Consider the following 23081-nt stretch of genomic DNA (forward strand, 5'->3'; position numbering starts at 1 on the left):
TTGCTACAGTCAAAGACTAAAAGTCACCTTGAAGCAGATCCTCCCTTTCCTGCAAAGAATCTCTTGAGTGGGTTCCTATCCTAAGAGAAAGGCTTAGCAAGACTATTAACAAAACTAACAGTATCTGAATGGCTTTAAGTATGATCTCTTGTGGAGGCAGTCAGTGAAGAAGTAGGAATAAGGGCTCTAGGTTTGTGTACTGCAAGGTAGTGTTTCTAAGGGGTCTATTAGGATATTAAGACCCAGGATAATTATCCTTTAAATAACTGCTCTGAAAGAACTTTACCTCAGCAGCTTTAATAACTGCTAGATCAGAATTTAGCCACTCTGCTACCTTATTTCAGACCTAATATTTGGGGATAACTATGCCAGCACAGAAGTCACTCGCCCTCCCTGAAGCCTTTCCAACGAGTGTCTTATCTTCCTAGGAAATGCTCAACTTTGTTCCTGCTGCCCACAGCTTTTACACATTTATCAACTGCTTCATCTATCACCTACTGACTCAAATCACTACTGCTTGAGGAGCAACCATCAGCTCAATCTGTGCCATTCCCACCGTCCTGGGGTAGCCTAGAATCCCATGGATTTGGCTCAGAGTGGGACCAGAAAGTTTTAAAGCTTTAAAGATGCTGGACAGTTTGGCTTAAGTCTCCTTTAAGAAGAGCAACATTAAATAACATTAATGGGGCCTGGGTGGCTCAGTGGGTTAAGCCGCTGCCTTCGGCTCAGGTCATGATCTCAGGGTCCTGGGATCGAGTCCCGCATCGGGCTCTCTGCTCAGCGGGGAGCCTGCTTCCTCCTCTCTCTCTCTCTCTGCCTGCCTCTCTGCCTACTTGTGATCTCTCTGTCAAATAAATAAATAAAATCTTTAAAAATATTAATTAATTAATTAATTAATTATTTAATAACATTAATAATATTGTTCAAGATAAAGAGTCAGGACCAAACCTGAAGCCACTTGAATGCACACAGAATAAAAAACTAGAGGGAGAGAGAAGGGAATTTTTTTTAAAGACTATATTCAAATGGATTTAATTACCACAAAATTTATCATAATACATAATCTGCAAACATAGAGAAGAATAAGGTAAGCTTTTGAGGACACCTATCCAACTGAGAATATTGAAAGATCAGACAGAATGTGAATGTGGTAATTGACATTGTGGAGCAACAGAGATTTAAATGAATGAGTAAAAATGCCATACAGAGGGACTCAGCTTCTTCATAGTAATATTACATCACCACAGCATCATAACAATAAAACATGGTAAGTGTAATGAGAACAGACTTCTTAAGTTCAAGTTTTACTGACTTGTGAGACTCAAATATTACACATGGGAAATGAATGACTAGGGCACATTATTTGCCCTGCAAACTGTGTAGAACTCTGGTCTTAACTATAAATTAACTAGACTCTTCTCTGTGAAATAATATTTTAGAAACATTTTCACATATATTATTTTCAAGATATTGTTTTTAGGTAAGCAGTCATGGCAAAGACTGCTATTTGCCCTCTAACATGAACTTCTCTCTCTTCCTCAGTAAGGTAACCCTCAAAATGTCAGGCTGCTCAAAACAAAGACTGTAACATGTTAATGTTTCATTAATTTTTGTCAATCACAGTTTATTACAAAACACATGCATATTTCCTTAGGTTTAGGTCTTATATAATTCTTCCCTGCTGCATACTTGTATTTTTTAAGCCAATCATTTCCCAAACATAACTATTAGACCTTTGGGTTTTTCCTGTCATTATGGGCTTTCATGACATCTAATGTCCCTTGCAAATTTAATTAAGATACTATGTACTTCCTCTCACAGCTAAGATGTCAAAATATAAAAATGCTATTTATAAACCACAAACAGAATCATTTAATTTTGTATTATTCTCAAGGGAGGTTTCAGTCTATAGTCTATTTTTATTGATTAGAATGGATTTATAAGTCATGATAAAATGTTTATAAAAAATACAAATGTCCATTATCAACCTTATTCTTTACTAATATAATAATTCTACAGGAGTAAAAATACATATGAAGTTATTAAATTTGTCAGGCAGAAGGGCCTCCAATTCTCTGCCTTCCTAACAAAACGACTGTTTGCTGATAATAATCCCACCAAATGAATTGACTTTTTCTTGATCCCAATTAAATCTTAAATATCTTTATTAAACATGGAAGTAATACTTATCTTCAGTTAAGCATACTACATAAATGTACTGTGATGCATCAGCTAACAGTCTGCCACGTAAATTAACCTAAGGCCTACTGATTTTCATACCAGATCACTGGTTCACATTCTGTCCGCAAATATGCCCTAAGATTATATATTCCAATATGGACCACTGCTTTCCAAACAATCCTGTACCTACACTGAGCTAAGAGATTTATTTCACTTTTAAAATATTTTCTATTATCAGGGCACCTGGGTGGCTCAGTGGATTAAAACCTCTGCCTTAGGCTCAGGTCATGATCCCAGGGTCCTGGGATTGAGCCCCACATCGGTTCTCTGCTCAGCGGGGAGCCTGCTTCCTCCCCTCTCTGCCTGCCTCTCTGCCTACCTGTGATCTCTGTCTGTCAAATAAATAAATAAAATCTTTTAAAAATTTTTTCTATTATCACAATCTAATTCACCATCTCTTCTATATTTTGAGGATTGTGATGAAACAAGGTCAAGCCTGCCCACAGTCCCTAAACAGACACCTAGAGAAAAGCACTAAATTCCTAAAATATATGACCTATAACACAAGCACAAAGAAGTGACCACACATATGAGGTGTACAATGATTTTCAAGAAGCAGAACTAAAAATTAGGCCTGGGTGCCTTGCTGAAAAACAAAATTATGACTTAACATAATAGCATAAAGTATTTCTCTTCTAAGTGTTTCCTAGAATAAAAGCTAGGTATTATTTTATTTGGAGTTCCTCAGGCAAATATAATTCATAACCTAGAGGTAGGCAAAAGTTTAAGACACAGAAAACAGTAACTGTAAAATAAAATATTGAGAAATTAGACCGCTGCAATATTAAAAACCTCTGTTCATTAAAAGACATCAGTATAAAAATGAGTAGGTAAGCCACAGACCAGAAAGGAAATATGTGCAAAATAGGTATTTGACAAAAGATCAATATCCACAATACATAAAAACCCCTACAACTTAATAATAAAAATATAAACCCAATAAAGTATGGACAGAAGATTTGAACAGACGCTTCACAGGATGAAATAAACAAATGGCCAATGAGCGCACACAAGAAAGTGCTCTATATCATCAATCACCAGGGAAATACATATTTCAAACATAAAAAACCGTAAACCACCCATTGGAAATGGGCAAATTAACATGTTTAACAACTCTAACCTTTGGTAAGCATGTAGAACACTGGAACTCTCATACAAAGTTATGGAGTATAAAATCATACAACCACTTTGTTAAAAAGGTCTACCAGTTTTCTTTTCTTTTCTTTTCTTTTTTGGTTAAGATTTATTTATTTATTTGACAGGCAGAGATCATAAGGAGGCAGAGAGGCAGGCAGAGAGAGAGAGGGAAGCAGGCTCTCTGCTGAGCACAGAACCTGATGCAGGACTTGATCCCAGATTCTTGAGATCATGACTTGAGCCGAAGGCAGCGGCTTAACCCACTGAGCCACCCAGGCGCCCTACCAGTTTTCTTAATAAAACTAAACATAGTTCTATTCCTAGATATTTGCCCAAAAGAAATAAAAACATATACTCATCAAAAGACTTATACAAAAATGGTCATAGTAGCTTATTCAGAACATCACAAACCAGAAATAGACCACCAAAAGGATAAACAAAATGTGGTATAAGAAATTAAAAAGGGATGAACTACTGATAAATGCAACAAGATGAATGAATCTCAAAAACATTATGCTGAGTATGATAGCAGTCTTATGAAAAAGAGAATATATTGCCTGATTGGATTCTACTCTATTCAGAATAGTTTGGGGGGGCAGGTTTAACTGGAAGGGATCTTCCCAAGGTGCTGATAATGTTCTATATTTTGATAGAAGTTTGATTAGAATGGATTTGTAAACTATTTAAGTGTATACTTACAATTTGTACACTTCACTGTATGCAAATTTTACTCAAGAGAAAAAAAATGCAAAAATAAAAACAAATTAAAAATATTAAAAACCACAAGAGTAAAATCATACTTAAGAAAAACAAATTCAAAAATTTTTAGGAAAAAATACATAATCTAACTCAAGTATGTAAAGAAACCGAATGACCCTCATACTTACCCAGATATCTGCCTGGCCTGCTCCCTCATGTGTTCTTCAGGTCTCTGCTAACAGAAAGGCCTTCTCTAACAATGCTATTTCAGCCAACACCCCCAAGTCCCTGACTTTCTATTCTGTGTCCTCCTTAATATCTATTCATAACGTTTCGTATCACCACAGGAACACACTTGTTTATTGTGAGACTCTTCACCAGTGGAATGTAAACTCTAAGAGAACAGTGGGGAGAAGGAAAGTATTCTTGAACACATTATTCCATTTCCAACATATCACTCAACTGCAATCCATTTGAGCTTTGAGGTAGATTTAAATGAAGTGTCTGGCCTCAAAGAAATGGAAAAGAAATACAGTAGAGGAGGAATATCTCCCTTCTTCTCTCATATCCACTTTTGGTCTCTGCCTAAAGGGAGGCTGGAATTCCCACTGAAATCCACCTACTCTACATATCTCAGCCCTCTCCTACCCTTACTCTCTCAGCGAAGAAGAGTGACTAATCTGATAAATCAAAGTTTGATATTAATTTGGCCACATTTCACTAGAAGGTGAAACCACTGAGCTAAGCCAGCCCATGTTCTTACCAGCATCTTGTCTCCTGTTACTTAAAGAGAACTACCAGGTCTTGACTTTCTCACTGCTCCCTAGGACTGGCCATATGAAACAGGCCCATAGGCCTCACACATGCTACATGTTGGGAAAGAATTTGCTTTTGCAAACCTAGTGAACTCTCTAGTCTAGGTAACATGAGTAGATTTGGAGTGGGAGGTTTCAAGTCTAAGCCATGTTCTCCAGTAGCTTTTTTCTAAGAACCTTGAATTGAAGGTTCCAGAATGCACATCTAAATTAATAGTTTGTGCCAATATTCCATTTAGACAGTATTCAATGGATATATGCTGTATATCAGTTAAAATGCCAGAGGAATTCTGAACTCCTAACTCAAGAAAAATATAAAACAAAAAAATAAAAATAATGTAATACTCCATTGGTGCTAAATAACTTATTTTAATAAATTTGTCTTTAATACAAGTGTAAAACAACACTCCTACCATTTCAACTATAGTTAAACCCACACTTCAAAGCTAATTCAATAATTAGTACCATGTTAATTCTGAAAAGTTTTTAACTACCAGAGTATCAAATATAATACAAAACCCAAATATTTAATGCTTTCTGATACAATACTGAAAATAAACTTCTTAGCATCCCAAGGCTATCAAAGGTCCTCCCCCTAAAAAATATTTTTGATTTAACAAGTAAAAGAATAGTACCCTGATGGTGTTTATATTAAAAAACATTTTTTAAAAAATTTCTAACTTCAGTGTGATTTAAGTACTTCTATGCCATTCCCAAATGACTTATGTACATACTAACTCTTTGCAGGTAGAGTCATTGTCTTGGCTGGAAAAAAAAACATGTTTTTCGCAGTGTTTTAAAATTGTAACTAGATTTTTAAGCTATGAAATAAAGCAAGACAGTTTAACATTTAACATTACTTAGGACCCTTTCTTCTTCTTCTTCTTTTTTTTTTTGCCAGTAAGGACAGACTTAACATCATTCTTCATATGAGGTTTTAGTTTATGTTTCTTCTTGGTTAGCTGGTTAATATCAAATGCTCAAGGACAATTCTCATTAGAACTGAGCATTTCCACATAAGGGTAATTAGTTTTAATTTAAAATAAAATAATATACGTACATGTAGATTAAAATATAACAAACATATGCAAATTAGTAAGAAGACACCCAACTAGAAAACTGAAAAGTACCCATTAGAAAGGAGACATAGACCTGTACCCCTGGGGATAAAAATATATGTTTATAAAAAATAAAAAATTAAAAAAAAAAAAAAAAAAGAAAGGAGACATAAGGGAAAAGTTTTAAACTGAAATGCTGAATCATTAAAGATACTACCATCGATGTATCCAGGCCAGCTAAGAAAAGAAAAAAGTTAAGAATATGTAAAATGCTGGCAATAATTTCTTTCACAGTTAAAATGAATGTGTTTTAAGAGAGAAAAAAATAGGCTCCTAAAATGAAAGTTGCAAAGCAAAACATGGGCTTAGTAATTTATTAAAAATTGTACCCCTGATTTTCTCTGGAGAAAAAGGAACACTATAAACAAGGGCATGACATAGACTTCAGATTGAGACTCATACCAGTACTCTGTTCTTGCTGAAAAATACTACTGTTTAAAAAATTAAATAAATTTCAAATATTTTCCACTTTATATGGGCTAAAAAATACAATGTTTATATCTGAAATAAAAACTAGTCATTTATTTTCATTCCTAATATAAAGTGGTTTAGGTAAGGTTTACTTTTCCCAGTTCTCAAAGTTAAATAGAAATTGTATTCCATATCTAGGAATTATAATAGTAATATTAAGTGTAAATTTAATTTTGCTGAACTAAAGCTCAGATAGATTCAATTAAAAATGTGTATGAAGATACCTAAATAAAACAAAGGCTTTAATTTTTACTATTTTGCAATGATAGTAAGTTTACTTTTTCTAACATTAGGGAAAAAATCTAGTCCCCTTTATCAATATAAAACTATTAAAATAATCACAACAGAATCTTTTATATATAACTTAGGAAAACAATTTCACATGATATACTCATAACACTCACGAATTACAATCCAGAAAGAGACAATCTCCCTCAAACAGAAAGAAGTTCTTTCTTTTTGTCACCTCCATTCCTTATATATAATCTTTATTTCACATCATTTACATAGAAATTTTATCACAATCAGACAGGTAGGTAAGAAAAAAAATTTCTGCCTTTAGAGCTCATAAAATAAATTTACTCAGTCTTCTTAGTATGTTTCTTTTTAACAGTATCTGAAGCATCAGCTATAGGTTTTGAGGTCGATGAGCCAGTACCATTAAAAGATGATTTTGTTTCACTTTTCTTTTCACATGATGAAAATTGCTGCTGCCAGCCAAACAGCATCCGACTCACTGTATCCTCGAAAGAAGCAAAAGGCACAGTACCATTCTCTGTAATCATCATGGTTATCTGGAAAAAAAAAGTTCAATTTTGAATTGAAATACAAATGTTTTCTACTTCTCAAAACTGAGAAGAGAATGTAAATTTAAAAAGAGAGAAAGATTAAAAACACATTCTTATTTTTTACTCTTTAAAAAAAATTTTATTGTGTATAATTGACATAGTTCCAGGTGTAAAACATGATTCAATATTTGTATATATTGCAAAGTGATCACCACAATAGGTCACCATACAGTTACATATTTTTTGTGTGATGAGAACTTTTAGCAGCTTTCAAATATGTAATATACCATTATTAACTATAGTCACTAGGCTGCACACTACATCCCCATGACTTACAACCAGACATTTGTACTTTTTGAGTCCCTTAATCCATTTCACTTCCCCAACCCTCTGCCTCCAATAGATTGGCAGCCACCAATCTATTTCTTATATTTAGTTTTGTCTTGTTTGTTCATTTGTTTTTTTAGATTTCACATATAAGTGAAATCATGTAGTATTTGCTTTTCTCTAATTTCACTTAGCTTACTGTCCTCAAGATCCATCCATGTTGTTGCAAATGGCAAGATTTCATTCTTTTTATTGCTGAATATTCCATTGTATAGATATGTATATATACACACACACACACACATATAAATTACATCTTCTTCATCCATCAACTGACAGGTTGTTTCTATTATCCTGGCTGATATAAATAATGCTGCAATGAACATGGGGGGTGCATCCATCTTTTTGAATTAGTGTCTTCATTTTCTTCAAATATCCATAATGGAACTGCTAGATCATATGGTAGTTCTATTAATTTTTTTTAAGATTTTATTTATTTATTTGACAGATAGAGATCACAAGTAGGCAGAGAGGCAGGCAGAGAGAAAGGAGGAAGCAGGATCCCTGCTGAGCAGAGAGCCCGATGTGGGGCTCGATCCCAGGACCTGGGATCATGACCCGAGCCGAAGGCAGAGGCTTTAACCCACTGAGCCACCAGGCGCCCGTTCTATTAATTTTTTTTTAGAAACTTCCATACTGTTTCACACAGCAGTTGCACCAACTTAACACTCTCACTCACAGTGCACAAGGGTTCCCTTTTTTTCCACATCGTCATCAACATTGCTACTTCTTGTCTTTTTGATAACAGCCATTCTGACAGGTGTGAGGTGATGTCTCTTTGTGATTTTGATTTGCATTTCCTCATTATCAGTGATGGTGAGCATTTTTTCACATACCTATTGGCCATCTGTATGTCTTTGGAAAAATATCCACTCAGAGCTATCCATTTTTTAATGGGATTGTTTGTTCTTTTGCTATTCAGTTGTATAAGTTCTTTATGTATTCTGGATATTAACCACTTATCAGATATATCATTTGCTAATATTTTGTCCCATTCAATAGGTTGCCCTTTCATATTGCTAACAGTTTCCTTTCCTTTGCAGTACAGTTATTTTTTTTTCTTAATTTGCTGTGCAGTTTTTTTTTTAGCTTAATGTAGTTCCACTTGTTTATTTTTGCTTTTGATATCTTTGCTTTAGGCATCAGATCCAAGAAATAGCCAAGACTGATGTCAAGGAGCTTACCACCTATACTTTCTTCTAGGAGTTTTATGGTTTTGGTTCTTCAATCCATTTTGAGTTAATTTTTGTGTATGATGTAAGACAGTAGTCCAATTTCATCTCTTTGTATGTAGCTCTCCAGTTTTCCCAGCACCATTTATTGAAGAAACCATCCTTCCTCCATGATGTATTCTTGACCCATTTGTCACAAATTAATTGACTATATATGCATGGACTTATTTCTTAGAGAAAATACATTCTTTAATCTTTTGGAGAAACAAACTCAGCTAGATTCTAGAAAATCTCTGTTCTCTACAGAGACTTGGTTATACTTAACCAAAGCAAAAGAATATGACTCATCAATAATAATAATACAAGGTACCATATTTTGGGGTGCCAAATGAGCAGTATAACCACAAAAATACATTTAGCATTCAAAGGAAACAGGAAGATAAAATAACATCTACAGTCTATACAAAACAACCAATAACAGCAACCACTACTATGCTCTTAACATGTGCCAGAACTTTGATAAGTGTTCTATATGATCTATCCTCTTTAAACTTAACCCAACAATTATTCTACTATTACTCTCAGCATAGAGATGTGGACCAAGGCTGATAGGTTCAGTAAATTGTCCAAAGTCATAGAACTAATAAGCAGTAAAGCAGTTTGGAACACCCAGATTTTGAGCTCAGTCACTACATACAATGCATTCTATCATCATCTAAGGTCACAGACTTTCAGTAAATTGCAGAATACTACCCTTAGGAGGGAGAGTAGAAAGTCTCTAGTCATCCAATTTTTCCCACATGTATATACAAAGCATGAAGACATAAAAGGATGGAACATAAAGTGCTACCAATTTTTTTTTTCTAACAACTTTATTTATTTATTTGACAGAGAGAGAAAGATCACAAGTAGGCAGAGAGGCAGGCAGAGAGAGAGGAGGAAGCAGGCTCCCCTCCAGCAGAGAGCCCAATGTGGGCCTCGATCCCAGAACCCTGAGACCATGACCTAAGCTGAAGGCAGAGGCTTAACCCACTGAGCCACCTAGGCGCCCAGTGCGACCAATTCTTTATCTGGCAAAATGCACAGTGTTTAGAGATGTTCAGATTTACTCAAAAAATTAGACGGGTACCAAAATGGATCTGAGGGGAGAAGGTTAAAGACTAGAATGGTTCCGAAAAGCCCAAGAATTTCCAAAAGACAATTCCTCCAGCAGATCTAAGATAATGAACCAAATTAGAAATTTTTGGAATCAAATCTCCACAAGAGGACCCTACCGAATCCATTTGGTGAGGAAAATGGAATCAAGAACAAAGTTCTTACTGGGGCCCCTGGGTTGCTCAGTCATTAAGCATCTGCCTTCCGCTCAGGTCAAGATCCCAGGGTACTGGGATCTAGCCACACATTGGGCTCTCTGCTCAGTGGCAAGCCTGCTTCTTCCTCTCTCACTCCCCCTGCTTATGTTCCCTCTTTCACTGTGTCTCTCTCAAATAAATAAATAAATAAAAAGAATAAAGTTCTTACTAACTGCAATACTGTCTAGTAGTGAGGAATTGGGAGACAGGTGTCCATCAAGAACACGTAAGTGAAATGTATACTGTGCAACTGTTAAAAGAAATACATAGAAAAGTAATACAGAAAAATTCTTAAAAATACTGTTAGGTGAAAATGAGACAAAGAACAAGAGCTATAATGTACTATCATTTAGATAAATTAAAAATGCACAACACACAACATTGTGAATGTACAAAATGTCACAGAATTGTATACTATGAATAGTTCATTTTGTTTTGTAACTTTGCTCTCAATAAAAACAAAATAACAAACTTTTTAAAAGATGCATGCTCATGGGGCCCAAGCCAGCCATCACTTTAAAAAATGCCTTATATCAAACAAACCCAGTCTCTCACCAAAATCAATATAAAAAACAAATACACAAAACAACCATTAAAAGGCAGTGGAGAATAACAAATCAGGTCAAACCTAATAGGGCTATGATTCCCCCTAAGAGAAAGTTAATTGAGTAAGGTGAGGTCCACATTCAACCTTTTTTCTTTTAAATGATATGTGTCAATTCACAGCAAACCCAAGTCCAAAATGGGCTAAGGAGACAAAGGCCGCAGTGTGAGAAGGCCAAAGCATCTGAGACTTGAGGGCAATACAGCTCAAAGAGAAGAGAACCACAAAAAAGCCCAAAGATCCACACATAACTTGCCCTGGAGAAGTTCACCAATCCTAAACTATGCAAACACGGAAAGATTTCAAAAACCCAGCAGATAGCAACATATGGAAGCCTTAAAGTAGATCAGACACTTCAGCAGCCAACTTAAGGTTGGAGTTCAAGACCAGCCAAAGTGGAACTGCCTTGAGATATACCTCAAGTTTAAACTGAGACCCCAAAAGGGTCACAATCTAGAAGGGCAAACCCAAAACAGAACAGCTTGAACAAAACCTAAAAGCAACTACTGACAGGATTAAAATAATCTGCTTGTTCATTATACCTGGCTGCCAGAAAAAGACTGAATATAGTCCCTGAAAGCCCTTACACAGTAGTCAGAGGCTGGTCAGAGACAGAGTAAACCAGTAATTACAGAACATAAAAGAATAAATGCAGGGATGGAGATCTTGTCACAAATATTTAAGTATGAGATACAGATTGGAAGTCATTTCCAGATAAGTAAAAGGTAAAGGCATGAATATGAATGTGGTCACCTGGAGAGAGAAAGAAGAGTCTAAATACGGGATGCCTGGGTGGCTCAGGCTCAGTCGTTAAGCATCTGCCTTCCGCTCAGGTCATGATCCCAGGATCCTGAGACTGAGCCCAGCATGGGTTCCTTGCTCAACAGGAAACCTGCTTCTCCCTCTCCTACTCCCCCTGCCTATGTTCCCTCTGTGTGTGTGTCTCTCTCTCTCTGCCAAATACATAAATAAAATCTTAAAAAAAAAAAGGAGTCCAAATATCATCTACAAATTTATGTCATTATTGGGTAAGATCTAAGAAGAACTTCTTTATATTAAATTATTCTTTAGAATGGTTACAATAAGGTGTACTAGCAAGATTACCTTGGTCATAGCTTGACTTCATGGACTGCCAATAACAAATAAAAAAATTCTAAAAACCACTGTCCACTGTCAGGAAAACAGCAAAGTCTTTTTACAAACACTAAAAGAGAAGACTGCCAGGATCTAAAGTATTTCCTGAGAACATGAACTACGGTATTTTTCAAAGTCGAGTGTTTTAATAGAATCTCCACTCCCAGTAGACTCATCACTCAGCTGAGAAGAATTGCTGGCATCAGAAATTACTGCTGAGATAGACTTATGAGGTTCAAGGACAAACTTCTGTGAATTCAGCCTCTTATCAGGTCTTGATTCAGCAAGGTGACACAAATATAATGGTAACAAATGGAATGAACCTTTATTCTTTTACAAATAAAATATAAAACTGTCTCCTTATTTAGCAAACTATTAACAGAAAAAGCATAATCCCTAAATTAAATAGCATTTGATTTCCCAGTCTATTGCTTAAAAAGGGAAAGAAGGAAAAGAAAGTAGAAACCCTAAAGACAATCTCATATATACAACATATCCTAAAATATAAACTAATTCAAGTTAAAAAAAAAACTATTAAAAGCTCTTCCACATTCTTTATGTAATATCTCATGTTACAGAATTTCAAAGATGCCCAGAAAACTGTGACATACAATCTAAGTTCTTTAAGGGCACAAACAGTACTTAATGTACTTCTAGATCCTCTACAGAGCCTAGCACAGAGTACAATGAATAAACCTAATTTCTACCTCACATGAACTGAATGAATCTATATAAGCAAAATTTGCACTATTACTCTCTCTCCACCCAGAACATACTTCTTCTTGTCTCTGAGTCCCCAGATCCAATTATTTGCAGGGAAACTCCTATGTCTACTCCATTAAGCCCTTGAACAACCTCCAATAATAAAAGTCTCCTTGCCCTTGAATGAACTCCCAATGGCAAGTGGCATATTCAACCATGTTTTCTGGTCATCTATGCTTTCTTCATTGGTGATGTCATTCACTTAGGCATCAGTAATTATTACCCTGATGATGTCAAATAAATTAACAATTTAAGATTTCAATTTTTGTAAATGTCCTTTTCAATAAACTGGGTAAATAAATTGTTCATTTCTGGTAGTACAATCTTAGATAAGTATGGAAGAATTCAATACAGAGAGACCTCTAAAAGAAGCTTTTGACCATTTATCAGTCACTCAAATATATATTTGAAATCTACTTGGGGCACCTGGGTGGCTCAGTGGGTTAAGCCTCTGTCTTCAGCTCAGGTCATGATCTTAGGGTCCTGGGATGGAGCCCTGCATTGGTCTCTTTGCTCAGCACGGAGCCTGCTTCCTCCTCCTCTCTCTGCCTACCTTTCTGCCTACTTGTGATCTCTGTCTGTCAAATAAATAGATAAATTAATTTTAAAAAATAATTTAAATAAATAAATAAATAAAATCTACTAAAATACTAAACAAACTGCCAGGAATACAGTGATAAATGAAACAAATGTGATCCCTATCCTCAAAGTTTAAAAGTACAATGTAGGGGCGCCTGAGTGGCTCAGTGGGTTAAGCCTCTGCCTTTGGCTCAGGTCATGATCTCAGGGCCCTAGGATCAAGACCCGCATCCAGTTCTCTGCTTGGCAGGGAGGCTGCTTTCCTTCTCTCTTTCTGACTGCCTCTCTGCCCACTTGTGATCTGTCAAATACATAAATAAAATCTTTTAAAAAAATAAAAGTAGAGTGTGTATGTCTCATATTTCTCTTCATAATATCTTAAGGATAGAGTCTGGGTCTTATTCCAAGTTGATATGCCCATATGTATCCCTCAAAGGGCCTAATAACACTGTCCCTCATTCATGTTTTCATTAACATACTATCTGAATACACCTCTCAACAGCATTCAGCACAACTCACTAGAGTCTATTCTTCCTAAAACTGTATCTTGGTTTTTTCCCCTTGTCTAACAACTTCTTTCCGGTTTCCCATTCTGATTCTTCCTTCTCTAAGTATTAAAGAATCTCATAGCTCTGTCCTCATTCCTGTCTTACTCTGTTTCTCCTTGTAATATAACTGCCTTCTTTTTTTTTTTTTTTTTTTTTTTTTTGAGGAACTAAAAAAAGGAATTTGTTTATTGAGGGCAAGAGGATGCAAACAATATAAAAATCAAAACTCAAAAGCTTATCTGACTTTTCTTTCTCTGATTCTCAAATGGGGGTTGGATTTTATTTGTAAATTTTCTGAGGGTCTCCAACTGCCAATGGAATCCTTTATACAGAGGGAAGCTGTGTGACAGATTCCTTAAGAGACCCTTCGGAAGAACTCTCATTGGGCAGGAGTGGTGCTAATATTGCCTATTTCTTTCCCTTCTGCTTCATGTGTACTACAAAATAGTCATTGCATGCAATGGTGAGCCCTGCGATTAGCGAGAAGAAGCTCTGGAAGCCCACTTTGCCATCTCAGCACTGGTCGAGGTCCTTCATTATTTTGTCCATGGCCATAGGGTCTTTCTGATTTTCCAAAAATCCAGGGAACTCCTTTTCCATGAGTACTTGCAGGTCCTCCTTTGTTAAGTAGCCTTTATCACCAGCAAACTTGTGAAATGTGAACATCATGGTTTCCATGGCATGTTCCATTTGAGACGGCATTTTGGTGAGGTCTGTTGAAACCTTGGCCCGAGGCGCAGCAGGGACGATTGGCTGGGTGGGACGCGCGGCCAGTCTATAACTGCCTTCTTAATTTATAAATTAAATACAATCTCAATTTAAAAAATGCCAACAAGTTTTTTATAGAGTTAAGACAAATTACTATTTTTTAAAGATTTATTTATTTATTTATTTGACAGGCAAAGATCACAAGTAGGCAGAGAGGCAGGCAGAGAGAGAGGAGGAAGCAGGCTCCCCGCTGAGCAGAGAATCCGATGTGGGGCTCGATCCCAGGACCCTGGGATCATGACCTGAGCTGAAGGCAGAGGCCCCAACCCACTAAGTCACCCAGGCATCCCAAGACAAATTGCTATTAAAGTTCATACTGATATGCAAAAATAGCTGGAAAAAAGTTGAAGAGAAAAACAAACATGAAAGAATATCCAAAAACACTGAAAGCAAAAAATTCCAAAAGTACGTGATTCTCCATAGCATTATAGATAGAACACAGAGCCAGACTTTTTAAATTTGCCAGCCAGATAAATGAGAAATGATATCTGAGTGTTATTTTAATTAATTTCTCAAATGATGAGTGTTGCGTATCTTTTCACATGTTTGAAAGATATCATATCTTCTCTATGTGAATTGTCTGTTGACAGCTTCCTTTTAATCCTTCTATCAGGTTTTTGGCCATGTATCCCTTAATTTTTAAGAAGTTGTTATTATTACATAGATAAGCCTCTGTGATATATGTCACAAGTACTTCCATCACAATTTGACAGCTGTATTTTTTACTTTGTCCATGGTACTTTCTTCCATGCAACTTTTTCAAAAAGTGTTGGAGTCAAACTTATCAACCTTTTGTTTATAGAAAAAGAATAAAGAAAGCCCAGAGTAAGTAAAAGGAAGGACATACTATAGACCTGAAATTGTGAAATATCAAACAGAAAACAATGACACCAAAGACTGGGTCTTTCCAACAAACAATGAAATTGATGAACACTTAGTAGGACTGATCTAAAAAGAAGATACAAATGACCAATACCAGGAACTAAAGCAAGGACATTACTACAAATTCTACGGACATTAAAAGGGTAACAAAGAAGTGCCAGGAAAATTTCATGCCAATAAAATAAAAAATTTAAGCAAAATGGCAAATTCCTTGAAAAATACAACTTACCAAGTGAACACAAGTAGAATAGAAAATAGTCTTATATCAAACACTGAACCAAGAAACAGTATCAAACCTACATAAATGCTTTCAGAGAATAGACAACTGAACACTTCTCAACTTATTTAATAAGCCAAGTGTTACGCTGATATAAAAATCAGACAAAGAAATTACAAAGAAAACTGCAAACCAATATCCTTCATGAACACACTGGAAAAAAGTCTTTTCAAAGTATCAGCAAATTGAATCTAGCAATATATAAAATGGATACATCATAGCTAAATGGGGTTTTTCACAGAAATGAAAGGTTGATACAACATTTTTAAAAATCAATGTAATCTAATATATTAACAGAATACAGGAGAAAAAACCATATAATCACCTCAACCGATCCAGAACAAAGCATTTAACAAAATTCCAAACCAATTCGTGATAAAAATTCTCACCAAATTAGTAATATAAAGGAATTTCCTCAACCTGATGAAGTATATTGATAAGAATTTACAGCTCACATCAATATTAACGTATGATGAATGTCTTCCCACTAAGGTTAGGAACAAGACAAAGATGTTTACTCTCACTAACCATTTCCATTCACCATTGTACTGGAGGTTCTAGCCAGGACAATAAGACAATAAAAAGAAATAAACAGTATCAATTAAAAAGGAAAAAGTAAAAAATTATACACAAGATTGCATTTGTAGAAAATACTAAGAAATCAACACAAAATATACCAGAATTAATGTGTAAATTTAGAAAGGTCACAGGATACAAGAAAAACAAGAATCAATCATAAATCTATATATAAACAATGTAAACTGTAAAATTGAACATTTTTAAATTACTATTTATAAAGGCATCCAAAAATATTAACTACTTCAGGATAAGTTTAACAAAATATATGTAAAACAATGAAAACACAAAAATTTAAGAAGACCTAAATAAACAGAGAAATATATCATATTGATAGACTGGCAGGTTCAGTATTTTTAAGATACTATTTTTCCCAAATGGATCTATAAACACAACACAAGTTCAGTCACAATCCTAGAAGCCTTGTCGGGTTTTTTTTTGTATAAAGTGACATGCTAATCGTAACACTTAGATGAAAATGTAAAACACCTAAAATATCCAAAGAAATCTTGAGAAAGAATAAATTTGAAGTACTTACACTATTTGATTTAAGACTTATTATAAAATTATAGTTATATAAGATAATTTGGTATTGGTTAAAGATAGACATTAAATCAGAGTATAGTATAGTATACAGAAGTATACTATAGAGTATAGTATACAGAGTATAGTATACAGAATATAGTCCAGAAAGAGACCCACACATAAAAGGGCAACTGATATTCAACAAAGGTGCCAAGATAATTCAATGAGGGAAAAGAGAGTCTTTACAACAAATAGTCCTGGAACAAACTCGTGTTCACATGGAAAAAATAAATCTGATCCTTATCTTAAACTAATCATAAAACTTAATTTGAAATGGATCACACACCTAAATATAAGGGCAAAACTGTATGAAGAAAATACAGGTGAAAAATCCTCACAACCCTGGGGTAGGTATGGAAGAATTACTTACATAGTATACAAAAAAGCAGGGCCATAAAAGGAAAATTTCCTAACTTGAACTTCATCAAAATTAAAAACCTCTTTTCTAAAGACAATCTTAATGAAATGAAAAAGAAAGCTACCAACTAGGAGGAAAAAATTTGCAATTCATGTATGTCATAAAGGATTGGCATCCTAAATATACAGAGAACTGTTACAATTCAATAAGAAGACAAATCATCCAAATTTCAAAAATGCGCAAAGACTAAACAAACACTGGTTAACAATAATAATATAAATGGCCAATAAGCACAAGAAAAGATGCTCAAATTTCTACTAGAGAACTGTAAAAAAAACAAAAACAAAAAAACCTACAGGGAGATACCACCACATATATTGGAAACAGCTAAAGACTGACAGTAACCAATATTGGCAAGGATGTAGAACAACTGGAACTCTCATACACTGCTGGTAGTAATGCTTGATGGGTACAACCATTTTGGAAAACAGTGTGTCAGTTTCTTTAAACATATGCTTTCATATGACCCAGTAATTCCACTCCTAGTTATTTATCCAAGAGAAATGAAAATACATGTCCACATGAAGTACATGTGTTCATAGCAACTTTATTCATAATAACCTTATTGGAAAAATAAAAAACTAGAAACAATCCAAAATCTGTCAATAGATAACTGGATAAACAAACTGAGGTGTATAATGCTACTCAGCAATACAAAGGAATATCCAACAATATCCAAATCCCAAAAATATTACGCTGAATACGGGCACCTGGGTGGTTCAGTTGGTTAAAAGGCCAACTCTTGATTTTGGCTAGGTCATAATCTCATGGTCCTGGGATCAAGCCCCATGTTGGGCTCCCCACTAAGTGGGGAGTCTGCCTGTCCCTCTGCCCCTCTTCCCTACTTGAGTTTGTGCTCTCTCTCTCAAATAAAATCTTAAAAAAACATATTATGCCCAACAAAAGAAGCCAGACACAAAAGATACACAGTTTATGATTCCGTTTATATGAAACTTGAAAAAAAGATTAATCTATAGTGACAGAAACAAGGTAAGTGGTACCCTGGAGCTACAAGCAATAGTTGGGATTTACTGGAGTAATACACAAGGACCTTTCTGAAGTAACGGACATACTCTGTATCTTGATTGTGATGATTACACATGTACATAAATTTGTCAAACTCATCAAAATGTAATCTTAGAATGAGTATTTTTTATTGTATGAAAATCTAGTAAGTTAGGTTTTTAAAATTTTTTTTAAAGAGCTTGTTCCTAAGTTTTCGATAAATGTAACAGCCCTTTGAAGTCATCCTTTGTATTTCTGGAAAACATACTGTCAATCAGTCAGATTAATTTTCTCTCTAAGATCCTTTAGCCCCATTTTTTTCATATTTGACACCTTGAATAAAAGACCACATATAATAAGGATGAGAAATCAGAGTACACAAAAGAATGAGTTGGTGGCTTGGGTATTAGACGGATCTGAAAGAAAAAAAATGCTACTTTGCTAAAACATTTTCTAACAGAGATACTGATGAAGTTGGGCTCTGTACCACACACTGGGAGACCTATTGCTGTAGGTTATACGGAGTAAAGGAATGAACAGGTCACAAGATATGTGACTCCTCAGCTTTGTCAGATATTGGCAAACTGCTCTCCCAAGCTACTTCTATTTATACTCTCTCCAAATCCCTTTAAAATAGTTTTTATGCTTTGTCTTCAATTCCTCTTATTCACTTCAGTCTATTATAATCACTTTTCTATTCTCTACTAGTCCACTGAAACAGCTTTAACCAAGGTCACCAAATACCTCTTCATTTCAAAATCCAACAGCCTCTTTTCAGTTTTAATCACTCTTAACCACTCAAGTCTCCCTGTGTTTTATTTCACAATAACACTATTTCACCATAACTCCTTATACCAAGGAGCCAAAAGATAATCCATGCCTCTCAAACTTTTCTCTAATCATCTCTTGTGAAATAAAAAGTGAACCTGCCAGGGCTCAAAACAAAGGCATGCCAAATATAAAACGTCGGATTTTATCTCATCTTTAAAAATGTGACTTTTGGGGGCACCTGGGCAGCTCAGTAGGTTAAAGTCTCTGCCTTCGGCTCAGGTCATGATCTCAGGGTCCTGGGATTGAGCCCCGCATCGGGCTCTCTGCTCAGCGGGAAGCCTGCTTCCCCCTCTCTCTCTGCCTACTTGTGATCTCTATCTGTCAAACAGATAAAAAATCTTTAAAAAAAAAAATGTGACTTTTGAATTCTAGCCCATAATATATTCCTGTTTAACTTAAAAATGTTTATAATAATTAACACTGAGATCAACCAGTGGTACATAATATATCACATTTATAATATGACTGTGTACAGTTTCTGCCCCAAAAAGCCATAGATCCCTTAGAATATGTATAACTCTAGCTTAAGAAACATAAATGACTTGCTCAAAATTGTGAAACCTGGATTTCACATGCTCATTCCAAAGCCCATGTGATTTTCCCTACATCAACAGTCTTAATTGGCATCTATTTCTTTAATCTGAGACTTGATTTTAACAAACATTAATGACTTGTGAAAGCTGGCAAAGTAGAACTGAGTTCTCCTTGAATGAAATGAGGACCCTACAAGGGCTGAATATCATTGAATATTCAGTTTGCTTGGGCTATGGAAGAAAGGAAAGGAAGGTAAGAGAGAGGGAAAGAGACAAGAAGAGGAGGAGGAAGAAGTTTAACACATTTCTCTCAGGAAGAAAGAAAATTAATAGATCAGACTGGAAAATATTAGTTGCTATATATTTGAAACATAATGAACAAGCATATGTATAGATATATGCAGGCTCCTTATACCTCCAAAATAAAGAATATACTTACTTTTCATATATACAAATAATTATAAAATCTCATCAATATTGAAAGGAAATGAAGTCTCAACAAACACAAGAATAACAGACAGACCCACATACACCATCTATAATGCAGTTAAAGAAAATTTTTTAAAAGTTTAAAAGATTTTTTTTAATTTCTGAAATTTTAAAATACACTCTTAAACATTTTTGGTGAAAGAAGAAATTCTAATTGTAAGTTAAGAGGAATTTAAACTGGGGTGCCTGAGTGACACAGTCAGTTAAATGTCTGTAAGTTTTGGCTCAGGTCATGATCTCAGGGTCTTGGAATTGAGCCCTGCATCAGGCTCCTTCCTCAGCAAGGAATCTGCTGAAGTATATCTTACCCTCTCCCTCTACCTCTCCCCATACTTGCTTGCATGCTTGCTTGCTTGCTCTCGGATAAATGGATAAATCTTAAAAAAAAAGGAATTTAAACTGAATGACAGTAAAAGCACATATGTGAAAACGTGTGATGTGAGACACAGCAATGTAAAACAGTATGAATGAGAGGAACAACAAAACCAAAAATTGGTCCTCTGAAAAGATTGACAATACACAAAAACCTTTGACAAGACGGATCAAATAGATCCTTAATGACAGAATAATTGGTTCTAGACTCCAGGCATAAAAACCATAAATCTGACCAAAAAAAGAGGTAAGTACTTTTACGATCTGACAACAGAGAGTATAAGACTGATCATGAAAAGAGAGTAACTGATGAAGTGATCCATACATGTACCTCACTTCTGCCTCAGGACAGTTTTCAAGCAGAAAGCTTGAAGTGAAATTGACGTGGCAGAGACTGAACTCAGTGAAGCTAAACAGACTTGGATCTGCAGGGCCATGTATCAAACGGGAGGAAAATGGGTAAGCACGGTGCGCGGGTGCAGAAGAGACTTCAGATATCTGTATGGGATGGTGCCACAAGTTCTTGGCTTAGGGCTAGCCTGCATATGTCAAGAGAGAAACTTCCTGGGGCCTATCACAGATTGGCTGCTAGTGGGTTGAGATATCAAAAGATACACCACAGATTGAGCAATGGTAGGGGAAATTTACTTTCTGTTTCTCTTACAGAACACACAATTTAAATACTTGTATTATAGCTTTCTATGTGTTTGTTTTACTTTTGTGGAGTTATTCTCTTTGAAAAGAGAAATCAAATTTATTAGCATCTCTCTATGCCAAAACACTAGATTATTATCCAAAACAGACTGCACATTTCCTGACTATACAAACAATACAGGAAAAGAACAAAGCAAAGAAAAATAATTAATTACTGCCAAATCTTTCCCTATATATTCTATCAATTCATCTTTTTATATCTAAGAAATGAAAAACTACAGTAGCTACTCAGAAACAAATGAAAAGCCATTTAAAAATCAATATAAATATAAATGGAATTTAGGCAAAAATATGGGTTAAAATGCATTCTATTTAGAAATTGGTGGATAATTAGGAAAATGCTGGGAAATATAATTATGAGACAAGTTCAATACTGTATGTTATTATCACACTGCAATATGGTATTTAAGTTTAGGTTTTATATTAAAGAACTCTATGTCCAGCAATTATTGTAACAAAAACTCATTTTTATTGAACAAATGAAGCCTTCAACAAAAACTAATGCTTGTAATTAAAAAGTTCAAGATATGGGCACCAGGGTGGCTCAGTGGGTTAAGCCGCTGCCTTCGGCTCAGGTCATGATCTCAGGGTCCTGGGATCGAGTCCCGCATCGGGCTCTCTGCTCAGCAGGGAGCCTGCTTCCTCCTCTCTCTCTCTGCCTGCCTCTCTGCCTACTTGTGATCTCTCTCTGTCAAATAAATAAATAAAATCTTAAAAAAAATAAAATAAAAAAAAATTAAAAGTTCAAGATAATGGTTTACTAATTAGCCCATAATACACGTTCATTTTCTTTAAAGTTAGAAAATCTCAGAAACTATACAGTTCCCAACACTCTTTCAGGATGAAAACACTCAACATGTGAGGAATAGAAGGGAACTAACTTCCTCAATCTGATAAAGGGCATCAGTGAAAGACCCACAGTTAATATCATACTTAATAATGAAAGACTAAATGGCAACTGAGGGTTGCCAGGGGGAGAGGAGGGTGGTGGGGTTATGGACATTGGGGTGGGTATGTGCTATGGTGAGTGCTGTGAAGTATGTAAACCTGGCAATTCACAGACCTGTACCCCTGGGGCTAATAATACATTATATGTTTATAAAAAATTTTAAAATTATATAAAAAAAAGAAAGACTAAATGGCTTCACCTTAAGATCCAGGAAAAAGACAAGGATGGTCATTCTATTTCTACTAAACACTGTATTAGATTGTCTAGCCAGGGAAACTACACAAGAAAATTAGACAGAAAACATGCAGATTGGAAAGAAAGAAGCACTGGCTCCTAGGTGGTTCAGTCAGTTAAGCAGCCAACTCTTGACTTTGGTTCGGATCCTGGAATCAAGCCCTGCGTCTGGGTCTGTGCTCAACTGCAAGCCTGCCTGAGGATTCTCTCTCTCCTACTCCTTCTGCCTCTCTCCCACTCCTCTGCCTCTCTCCCTGCCTCAAATAAATAAATCTTAAAAAAAAAAAAAAAGAAGTAATACCTTCTCTATCTGAGGTTAACATGATCTTAAATATATAAAATCCTAAAGAATCCACACCAAAAAACCCCACAAAACCTATTAGGGCTAACAAACAAATTTATCTGCAAGATTACAAAATACAAGATCAAAATCAATTTTATTTCTACACATTTACAATGTACAACCTGGAAAACTAAAAAGCAATTACATTTACTACTGCATTAAAAACAACAGGAAGAAATTTAACAAAAGGAGTGTGAGTACAACTCATACACTGAAAACATTTTGAAAAAATATTTTAAAAGACCTAATAAAAAGGGGAAGGAGTCAAGATGGCAGAGAAGTAGGAGTCTAAGATGAC

At 35.3% G+C, this 23081-nt stretch overlaps 1 protein-coding gene and 1 pseudogene across 1 annotated transcript in view; both read right to left on the reverse strand.

Moving 5' to 3' along the window:
* Positions 1 to 5241: 5241 nt before the first annotated feature.
* TMEM38B (transmembrane protein 38B) overlaps positions 5242 to 23081 on the reverse strand; it is a 58269-nt gene continuing 40429 nt past the window's right edge. The window contains exon 6 of the mRNA XM_059411139.1: positions 5242 to 7275. Within this exon, the coding sequence (XP_059267122.1) occupies positions 7060 to 7275 (216 nt within the window). The 3' untranslated portion in view covers positions 5242 to 7059. The remainder of the gene's footprint in view (positions 7276 to 23081) is intronic.
* On the reverse strand, positions 13662 to 14586 carry LOC132025061 (protein S100-A10-like; annotated as a pseudogene).

This window comes from Mustela nigripes, chromosome 9, assembly GCF_022355385.1.
Source record: "Mustela nigripes isolate SB6536 chromosome 9, MUSNIG.SB6536, whole genome shotgun sequence".
Taxonomy (NCBI): domain Eukaryota; kingdom Metazoa; phylum Chordata; class Mammalia; order Carnivora; family Mustelidae; genus Mustela; species Mustela nigripes.